The sequence below is a fragment of the Epinephelus fuscoguttatus genome, linkage group LG1 (genome assembly GCF_011397635.1).
Source record: "Epinephelus fuscoguttatus linkage group LG1, E.fuscoguttatus.final_Chr_v1".
Lineage (NCBI taxonomy): Eukaryota > Metazoa > Chordata > Actinopteri > Perciformes > Serranidae > Epinephelus > Epinephelus fuscoguttatus.
Window position 1 is genome coordinate 37,895,053 of NC_064752.1, and position 11,563 is coordinate 37,906,615.

Genomic DNA, 11,563 nt, shown 5'->3' on the forward strand with positions numbered 1-11,563 from the left:
ATAGATTCAACTTTATATATGTAACAGGAATAATGTGTCATTTCTTTTCCTTAGCAGAAGATACATAGTCAAAGACTGAAATATTATCAACATCAAAATATTAGACCAACTGATAGTAGTAGTGTTAGTGTGTCAATGAAACATCCGCATCTCCCTGCTCCAACATCCAAGCTTGTACTTTTATTGTTATTTTAACAATTATAATTTTATAGTGATTTTACAGTTAATCATTTGTCAAGTTGAAGATAAGTTCACACATCAAGGAGCATGACAGATCTGGTTTTTGAAAATATGAGTTCCGTAATGAGAGGCTGCCGACATGAAAGAGCTGCAGCAGAGCTGTGAGAACATTACCAGTTTGTCGTCTCACCATTAAGAGTAACAGAAGCTGACTTACTGGAAAAGACTGATAAGACTCAGTGCCAAGGTCACACCTTTCATTATGTGTGTACCAGACTGGCACAATACGTTATGCAGTTCATTAAAGGGTTTTTATTCAGAACAGCTGACATCTCTTACAACTAGTTTGCTATTACTTCAGAAATGTAGATTTTCCCTTTGTAATATATATAGAAATGTAAAGTACTTTTATATTTAAACATGTTAAATAAAATGCCACAAAGGGACTGATACTATGTTAACTTTGAAGAAAATATTTGCCACGAGAAACTTGAGCCACAACAGCTCAGCTTAACTTCTGAACTCACAGATTGAAACACTTTCAATGATTCATACATAAAACAAAAACTTTTCAGTTAACAGAAACGAGCAACTGTCATTCATTACTGTTGGTGAGCTGGTTGTTTGTACCCTGGCTCCTCACGTCTGCATGACTATGGGTCCTTAAGCAATTCAGTAAACCTCAAAGCCGTTGGCACCTAGCACTGCTGTGTGTCTGTGTGTGTGAATGTGAAGCTTGTGGACTGCTCTGTTCTCAAGTTAAAGGTGCCATACAACATTGATCCGTAACACTGTACAATAAACACACACACAAAACCTTAACAAAGAGGATAATGTACATGTTTGTTATGAAGTTAAACAAAGCTATAGATTCATGCAACTTATTGTTACTTAAAGTTATGCAACTTGTAAAAAACTAAAAAAAAAAAAAAAAAAAAGGAAAGCCACACATGCAGAACTGTGATACATTTATTTTAACTTGTAAAGATAGACACATCTCCATCCTGAGGGGGGCTGTTTTCTGAGATGTCAAACTTTAAAAGTATAAACATATGCATCACGGGGTGTCGGTGGCTTAGTGGAAGCAGGCACCCCATGTACATGTACAGCGGCCTGGGTCCAAGTCCAGCCAGCATGTGGCCTTTTGCTGCTCTCTCTCTCTCTCTCTCTCTTTCTCTCTGTCTCTCTCTGTCTCTCTCTGTCTCTCTCTCCCCCTTTCACACTTGGCTGTCCTGTCCATTAAAGGCAAAATGCCCCCCCCCACACACACACACACAAAAAGCATCACAGTTATGAGGGTGCAGCAGTTTACCGTTTAAAAAAAATCATCAAAATGCAAAGCACTGCTCTACTATGCAAGAATACTAAGTTCTGTAACTGTTGTCACTGTCAATGCACACATATGGGTTCTTTAAAGAGACATGATGTTGCCTGTTGGTTTAACAACAATAAACTACAATAATCTAAACTTCTAATGTTCATCTTTTACTTGATACCAAACCGATGGTAGTTTTTTGTGACGTTGTTATAACTGTCTTACAAGAGAAGCTGGTCAGTGCGTCTCTGAGATGACTTTTTTTTTTCAAGCAGGGCAGGGGAAATTCCTGACCCTTTGCACCCATAGCCTGGCACCCTAACTGGTTTTCATGTCTGAAACTACTCATATACAACTGAAACACAAGTGGGCACGCATGAACATTTGAACTTTCATATGTGCTTCCAACACTCATGTGAAAACCTTTAATTTCTCAGAACTTCCATTTAGCAGTGCCTCATGCCTAAGTGACTCTGCTTTGTTGTCAGACAGTAAAGACGTTTTATAGACCAGGGAGAAGTTTGTTCACATACAAATGTTTTGCATAGTCTTCCTCTCAGTAGACAACGCAAGTATCAGATCTGAGTTGCCTGTTGTTTTGCTATATGCTGGCCGAGGAGCCTTTTGTGTTTTGTTTTTTTTAGACAAACTTCATCTAGAATTACTGCCATTGGGCCCCTTTTCATATTTTAAAGCACTTTTTGATTACACGTGAGAATTTCTACCATCTTCCACACAATTAGCTTTTGTTTCCTGTTTTTAGGTTGCCAGTTCTCCTTGTATGAATAAGTGTGACTTGCTTCTCACAGTCCTATTAGTGTTCTTGTTCACTTGTGTAAAACTCACCCATGAAAGTGAAAAATCATAAATGACCTCATATTTCACACCTCTGTTTGAGTTTTTTTTTTCTTTTTAAATTTAGTGTTCTCTGTTTGCACTCTTTCATACCAAGAGGACAACGCACAAAACGTCTCTCAAACCACACACAAAGTGCACAAAGCGAAACAGCTACTGGTACGCCTAAAACGAGATAAAATCTGAGAGGTCGAGTGGATTATTTCATTTTGTTAACCAGAATTACGATAAGCAGAGGCAGCCAGTGTAACATGATAAAATGAGTAAATGACAAAGAACAAACATTTCCTGTATTTCTTCAACATAACACACAGACAGACACAGCTTAATTATTGTATTGTCTCTACTTAATTCCAGTCAATCAAGAAAAGAAATATCCTTTGACCAGCCAATGCTGATATTATTTTGATGTATTATTGCATTAATACACCAAACACTGCTTTCATGTTGAGCACTTTTCCAAAACTTATCACTTATGGATAAAACTGTGCACTTATACCTCAGCAATGGGCAGTGCTACATTGGGGAACAACATGAAATGCTACAAGTCCCTGCATTTTATTATTTGTAATTGCACAAGTATATCCTAAAAGTTCATTTTCTTTACAACAGACAACATAGAAAATAATTTCACCTCTTTAAACGCCAGGATTGTCACTGACAAGCAGCTACAACTGAGGATGATAACAAAACTAACTTTAATAATGCTGCCAAACATTAACATCTTTATAATGATAGGTTTTTTTTATGAATCTTCCTAAACTTAACTAAAATGACCTCATCTTTTTGTAGCATTATTGTCTTCGCTGCAAGTCACAGTTTGGAGCTGCAGCACTTGTTGTGTAAGTTCATTGAAATCAAATGTAATTTACTATTATAAGTCTTTGGTTTCTGAATTCTGTTTATGGAAAGGGTTGTTATAAAATTTGATGTGTGATTTCTTTTTTATATTGTGATGCAATAAAATCAGTTATGAAAACAAATGGGCCAAAGGTTTGGTGAGCAGTCCTTGAAAGCCCAGTGTATTAATATATTATAGCACAATTAAGTCATCAACTTAAATTCATATTATCCTTAATTAATTAACAAGTGTTTTCTTTTTTTTTACCATTGAATTCTAAGGTCATATCTCATCATCATCATCATCATCATGAGTTAATTTCATTGATTTATTGTAGTGGAATGACTAATTAAACACAATTCTGTCATGGGTTTGTAAATTTCAAATTACAAATAATACACAAAAATATATTTTTCAGCTTTTATTTTTTAAATGCAATTTTATCACAACAGTATTTGTATTTCATGAAACATTAATCATGAACACCTTATAAAAACAGCATCACTGAATTCTTGCCTTCAATACATCAAAAACATTAACAAAAAAAAAGGTAATTATGAGTTATGCTACACATTTGTAAATTATATATTTTTATACTTGTTAATTGACATAATTGCTCTTTACTAATGCTACAAAAATATTAAAGGAATTCATACAAAGAAAAGGTAATAGTAGATAATCATATATCAACACTACTGAACTATATGGTACAAAATAAACATCTATAAAAAGCATGTTCAATATTTGTAGAAAATTAGAATAAAGGACATATATGACAAAAGAAAATCATATTTTTTTTCTTGCCATGTATCTGGTTTTACTTCATATAAACATCCAGAGAGAGACATATACTCAGAGTCTCTCATTATCAACATGACAAGCTTTCACATATTAATAAGAGAACAAAAACGTTACTCCCCTCACAGTTAAAGGACAGTGTCATGCCTCCTACTCCATCGTCTGCAGCTGAGTTCTCCCACCAGTTGTTCCAAAGCTCTCTGAAGTGCCAACGTTGGTGAATGAAGCTGAAGAGTTGTAGCTCTGCAGCAACTTTGGCTTCCCTGTGCAGGTCTTGTACAGACCCTCAGCTCGTCTCCTGAAGTGGTTGTCCAGGAAAAAGTAAATGGCTGGATTCACACAGCTGTTGAGGAAGGCCAGGCAGCACGAAATTTGGAGCCCGTTTGTTTGCCACGTCAGAGCATCACAACTCACCTCAGCGTTTGAGAGCTGCGAGCCGATGATGATGACTTTGAAGATGTTGAAGGGGAGCCAGGAGACCACGAAGGCTATTATGATGGACAGGACCATTTTGAGAGAGTGTCTGCGGCGGGCCTCAGCCCGAGGGTTTGCAGCACAGTGCTGGTTGAGATGCACGACGATGGTACCATAGCAGAGCACGATGATTAACACTGGGAGGACAAAGGTGAGAAGCGCCATGGTGAGGCTGAGGCCGAGGAAGAAAGGTGAGTTGTTGTCTTCCAAGCAGGAGAGTCCAACACTGGACAGCCCCACCCTGCGGTACACCAGGGATGGGATGCCAAGCAACAGGGAGCTCATCCACACTCCAACACAGGTGACACGGATGCACCTACTGCTCCTCAGGTACCTCGAGTCCATCAGCTTCACCACAGCCAGGTAGCGATCGACACTCATGCAGGTGAGAAAAAAGATGTTGGAGAAGCGGTTCACAGCTATGATGTAGCTGCTCAGTTTACACAGTAGGTCCCCGCCGTAACCAAAGTCCCAGACACCACCCTGGCTGGTAGAGATGGCCCACAGAGGCAGCGTGAGGACGAAGACGAGGTCAGCCATGGCCAGGTTGACAACAAATGTGTCCACCAGACGCCCACCTTTCCTACCTTTGCTGCCCACCACTATGATCACAAAGAGGTTCCCCAAAATGCCTATGAAAAATATGAGGTAGTACAGTATGGGCAGGAAGATGTGGGAGCCACGCAGGTGTGAGACAATGCAGTCCCCTGGGACACTAAAATTGAATAACCCATCGTCAGAAACGTAGCCAGTATAATTGTAGTCATCATAAGATAGATAATCAGTGAAGGCGCCCATCCTGAGAGATCACAGAGAGCCTCTGCAGTGCAGCTGTTGTCTTGTGGCAGGGTGGTTAGACTAACCACGTCAACATGCTGCTACTCGATATTCAACGTGAAAACCACAGAGAAAAATAGATCCTATTTCAGCTCTCTTCCTCTCACAGAGCTGTCTTCCTTTGACTGTCTGTGGCAGCTTCCTCTCAGTGTTCTATCGCATGTGTGATTTAAGTGGGCCAAAAAGAAAAGTTTAATGGTAAACAAGAAAGTCTGGTATCAGTCTGAGTCAGTCTCCTGCACTACTTCATTAAAGCCTCTAAGCTTTTGAGTTTACAATTGCAGTTACTTGACCTGTTCATTTATTCCAATTTGCAAGACTTTAATGGTGAACTCTACCAGTTTTCAAAATTCATGTTATTTCTATGGTCTAAGACAACCAAAAAATATTTGTCAACATGACCAACTCTCTTCCAAACCATAAATAAGAGTGCTGAAACTAAAATTTGTCATCTCATCAAGCAGGCTGTTCTCATGCATTACATTTCATGTATAACCTGTCTCATGGTAAGGCTGCATTCATGTGACCAATGCACTGAACGCAGTAATATTAGTAAGTAGTGTAAAGGGCAAAAGTCTGTGTATGGAGGGATGTTAGGTTTACTTGGCTAAAACTAACCTTCATAATTTTACTTGCTTAAAGCTAACATTTGTAACTTTTCTTGCCCAAACCTAGCCTCCGTAACTTAAACCTAACCTTTGTAACTTTATTTGCCAAAACCCAACCTATGAAATTTTATTTGCCTAAACCTAACCTTCGTAACTTTACTTGACTAAAACTAACCTTTGTTACTTTACTTGTCTAAACCTAATCTACATAACTTTACTTTCCTAAAGCAAACCTTTGTAACTTTACTTGCCTATCCCTAACCTATGAAATTATATTTGCCTAAACCTAAACTTCATAACTTTATTTGACTAAACCTAACCTTTGTAACTTTACGTATCTAAACCTAATCTACATAACTTAACTTGCCTAAAGCTAATGTTCCTAACTTTACTTGCCTAAACCTAACCTTTTTAACTTTATTTGCCTAAACCTAATTTACGTCACTTTACTTGCCCAAAGCTAACCTTTATAACTTTACTTGCCTATCCCTAACCTATGACATTTTATTTTTGCATAAAACCCAACCCATGAAATTTTATTTGCCTAAACCAAACCTTCATAACTTAACTTGCCTAACCCTAATGTACATAACTTTATTTTCCTAAAGCTAACCTTTGTAACTTTACTTGCCTAAACCTAATATATAACGTTACTTGGCTAAATCTAACCTACCAATGTTGTAAGGCCCCAGTACATGCTACGTACTAGCTGTGTAGCACATGTACACACCATTAGGCCTGAGTAGCTCTTGAAATTTATACGTAACACAAAAGCCCAACTAACATTACAGTTATCTTGGACTAACATTACATTTAGCTTGCTATCCCAATTGCATGGTTGTTGACACGCCACTGAGGGCAGCGTCAGTGCTGATGCCAGCCAAACTGCAGTATTGCTGCTAGGAGGCCATGGATTGGCGACTGTTCGTAAGTAAGCCAAAAAATATAATAAAGGAGTTTTGATACCTTCTTCTCCTTTTCTAATCTTTTAATCTTTCTTGCTGAAAGGCATGACTTTGAAAGGCATGAATGCTCGCTCAGCTTGCAGATGTGCTCAGCTCAGATTTTGCATCCGAACTAGCTACCATATATTGTGTTGTCTCGTCACATGATCAAATAGATATCTGACAGTCTGTTTGACTTCCAAAGGCATGTTCTCCGTCAGACATATTGTTAGACTGCCTAGTCTCTGTATGGGCCCCTCCATCCCATGGGCCCCAGTGCAACTGCCCTGCATGCACTGTCTATATTTATGCTCCTGTAACCTAAGTAACTTTATGTGAAAGTAACGTTACAACTTAATTCGTGGAGTGCTAGTTTGCAAAATATCATATGAACCTTTGAATGAGGATAGGTTGCATCAAATATAAAGTCTGCAGCTGCTCCAAGACAATGTATTAGGTAATATGTTATAGATGACACCAAGAGCATCCAGGGGACTGTTCTGAGTATATGGGTGCATTTTCTGTTTCAGAGCTGAGAACATTTCAATAGATTAAAACTCATTTGGGTATAAAAAAGAAAAACATTGTGTGGGCACACAAAATCAGTTTCCCATTCATTGTCTACAGAGCAGCTCCAGACTTTATACGTGATGACATCACAGGCGAGACTTACTTCTCTGTTTTCTGGCTCTGAGGGAGAGACTAGCTCGTGTTCACAATCACAAATATTGATTGAACCTTCCTAGACCATGGAAATAACATACTGGAACTCTTGATTTGGTGGTGTTGCCCTTTGAATTCTATATTTCCAAAGACAAACTGTGTGTGTGCGCATCTCTAGACCACATGAACTGTCACATCTGCTTATAAATTTAGAAAAAGACCCTATATTTGTGTGATGATCCACCAAAGACAGTTTTTCTCTTTTATCATTGTGTATTAGATGTGTGTGACCAGTAGGGGGCAGGTGAGATTTACTTGTGTTTTACATGTGGCGACCTCCTGCCTGCCTCACTGTTGTTGTGGAGCAAATGTCACTGACCTTCCTGCAGAAGAAAATGTTTGCTTCGCTGAGAATTTCCCTCTCATTGGTGTGAGCATGCTTACGGTTAAAGCTGTGAAGGAGCAGGCAGAGATTCACGAGTATTTCTGCTGCCCATCATAATCTCTTTCCGAACCACAGCTTTTGAATAGCTTTATACTCATTAATTCAAGATATACGGCATATACTGTAATCAGCAGTCTCTGTTTTCTGTCAGTATTTATATGGCTCAACTTTTGTATGACATGCAGTTATGTTTGTTTAATTTTGAAGCTGCAGTATTTATATACATTCATCTTGACAAGTTCGTGCTGTTGAAAGAACATCTTTATATAACATTTTATTATCATTTTATTTTATTAGTAAGAGTCCTTGTAGAACATTAGAGGTACATTTTATCATTTGATGTTTTTGTACCAGAGTTTAAAGGCAATTGTCATCTGCGGTCACTGGGCAGGTCATACTTCAAATAGACACGCGGTGACAGAGCAGCACTAAAACAATACTTAAGATTTCAAATGTGCAAATATCTGCCAGGGTCCATGCATTTTCAGCAGCATAAACTCGACATTGACCCCATGAGAGCTTTCACTTTCACCAGTCAGTTTCTTGATTTGAACTGGCTTGTTTACATATCCACTTTTCACGATTCTGCTCTCAGCATTATCTCAGCAGTGTATCTTTGTATAGAGGAAGTGCAACTGTAATCAGTAATTTGACAGCATACTGCTTTCTGTTGTGCACTTTCAGTGAGACAAAGTTATTTATCGACCCTGATGTGGTCAGTTTGTTTCTCTATAGTCACTGGTGCCACCAAGGGATGACCAGCGGGGACCACAGTCAACCTAATGTAATCACTGGCCCCCAAACTGCCCCCCTCTCCTCCGTGAAAATAATCAAAAAATAATTTGTGCCTTCTTTTTGTGTTTTTAAACTTTAGTAGGCTTGTTGCCAGTAAATATTTTGTAACTTACAATCAATGTGCTCCTTTAAATCAAAGGCACACATTTGTCTTTTTAAGGAAAAGGACAACCAGCCTCTTTAAAGAAAAATAAGTTAGCACATTGTTATTGAGCTCAAAATGTTATCTTATTACTCTATGCACATCAGAAATTTAGTAATATTGACTGCAAGATAAGAAACCAAGTATATCAGTATGTGATTCTTCAGCTGTCATATACAGACATAGTTTTCAGCTGGCCTATGTACCTCAACAGCATAACAGAATCCCTGAAATTCAGTCATGGCTTTTGGTTTTAGTGTGCAACCCCAAGATTTTCAGTGGCCCCGTCTGGCCACCCCTATGAAAAATTTCTGGGGGCGCCACTGTCTGTGGTTTCAATTTGTTATTTTTGTGTATTCTGTACACATGACATGTTTGTCTCTCAGTCCTGGAAGAGAGACTCCTCTTCTTTTGGTTTTCATCCCTCTTCTTCCTTTTTTCCTGTTAAAAGTTTTATATTAAAATTCTGAACCAAGGGTCAAAGAACAGAAGTTGTCATATCCTGTGCAGATTCTAAAGCCCTTTGCGACAAATTTGCAATGGTGGAAAAAGTACTCAGATCCTTTCAAAGTAGAAATAACATAGAAAAATACCCCATTACAAGTACAAGTCCTGTATTCAAGTGAAAGTACACACGTGTTATCAGCAAAATGTACTTAAGTGCAGGACGTAAGTGAATGTAATTAGTTACGTGCACCACTGCAAAACTGTGGTATGTGTTTTTGGGCTATGTAAATAGAACAGGCTTTGCTGTCAACTCACTACCAGGTAGCTAACACCTAAAAAGCACAAAGACAGCAAAAATATGTTTCATGCACAGCGGACACACTGTAGCTTGATCTTGTCTGCTGATGCAGCAGATGGAGATAATGTGACGTACGGATAAAGCTGCCGGGCATGCACTGTAAAAACCCATCACTACCATGAAAACCCAAGATGAGTCGACCTGAAACTGCTCAGCACTGCTGCACTGTTCATCAGCAGCTCATCTTTACCAAATACAGCACTGATGTCAGTCTAGATGGTACGATTCAACCTCCAGCTCATTGCATTTGTCCTAGAAGACTCACACTGGTGAAAGATAACAGAGATTGACAGGACAGAGAAGGCTTTGGCAGCCACGGCCATTGTTACAGAGAAGGAAACTGTCATTACGGCTGCCTACTCAAGACAGAATAGACCTCAGGAGAAATGAACTCCGTGGTCCAGCTTGCAGCTATTGTGCTGTGGCTGGGAGGAGTGAGGTTGGAGGACAGGCCACATCTTAGAAGAGGCCGGAGAAGCTTCATTGTTCCACGGGAGAGCTTCAGTTAAGAAAGCACGGTGAATGAATGACCTCCTTATAGGATCCCTGCTCCACTTTCTAGCATTATTCAAACACTCCTTTTACTTTGTAGTGTCAAGGTGATGTGTGGATATACTCATCACGGCAGAAAATCCTGCATTGTTCGGTTTGACGTCGTTCTCCCTCACGCTCAGCTGTACCTTTTTCCTTTAAAAAGTTTTAATTATTTCTTCTGCATTCTTGCTGCTCCGTCAGTGGAACGCTACATTCCTCTCCTCGAATAAGTGCTGTCTCACTCCAATTGAGCAGAGTAAATGTGAGAGCCAGTGAATGGAGCAGCCTCAATGGGAGAAAATAAACAATTGCATTGGTCCATGGGTGCAGCGGGGGAGAGCGGATGAGAGGAAGGGAGAAAGGCCTCCCTAACGTGCTAAGATTCCCATGGATACTTAGTCCTTTTTCTGTTGAGAGGAGGATCTCGTAAAGTACTTCAACAGTGGATGATTTCTCTTTTCCTTTTACCCTGTTTTTATTTGAGGAGAGAAAGGGTGGTATGCGTCAGGGTGATTGTTAGACATAGGGGGGTCACATGCACACACGTGCGCACTCGTATACACACACACACACACGTACAATTTGCTCCTCACTTGTCGAGTGCTAAGTTTCAGAAAAGGAGTCCATTGTTTGGGTGTGAAAGGTTCTTGTTTTAGCTGTTTAACTAAATCAAAAGTTCCTTCAACACAAAGGATTGCATGGCCTCAGTCCACTTCTCGTGTCATTTTAAGTGATGAGGGGCTTTTAACTGTTCCCCTTTGTTAAAAAATGTCACAATTTTAACCCACTGTCCTCGTGCTCCACATGATTTCTCCTCCATTTACATACAAACCACATGATGCAATAAATTTGAGTAACACTTTATTGCCCATAGCACATAGTAAGAGATATATACAGGATTGCAGCTGGTTAAAGAAAGAAAACGAATTGGTCACAGTCACAGTTTGCACATATAAAACAATGCCAATTAATTGATTAAAAACATCACTTTGAAATGCCATAAAACTGCCATGGGGCCACAATTTTCAGGTGTTTGGACCTCTGTTACCACTGTTAGTTTGGGTTTACTACACTCTCTAAAAAATATTGTTGAGCAAAACTGAAAAGCTTTGATTTTCAAGGTGGTTAGTTACATTTTCAAGGTGTTGCTACACTGATATTAAGATACTGCTTGTTTATGACCACGTTACTAAGTGGTTGCCGGGAGTTTTGTAGAAGCTGTTAAACGGTTGCTAAGATGTTTGGTCTGGTTGCGAGGGTTTCACTAGGTGGTTACCAAGAGTGCATTCCATTGAAAGTGAAGTCCGAATTTCTGAGATCCCAGTCA

At 39.2% G+C, this 11,563-nt stretch overlaps 1 protein-coding gene across 1 annotated transcript; it reads right to left on the reverse strand.

Annotated features, from left to right (window-relative positions):
- Window positions 1-3,708: 3,708 nt before the first annotated feature.
- Window positions 3,709-5,473, reverse strand: gpr25 (G protein-coupled receptor 25). Its single transcript, XM_049576280.1, has one exon. The coding sequence runs from the start codon at window positions 5,259-5,261 to the stop codon at window positions 4,140-4,142; it is 1,122 nt and encodes a 373-aa protein (XP_049432237.1). The 5' UTR covers window positions 5,262-5,473; the 3' UTR covers window positions 3,709-4,139.
- Window positions 5,474-11,563: the final 6,090 nt, after the last annotated feature.

Bases quoted from the DNA above. Each gene is read 5' to 3' on its own strand.
- gpr25 (XM_049576280.1), bottom strand. From the start codon at position 5,261: ATGGGCGCCTTCACTGATTATCTATCTTATGATGACTACAATTATACT.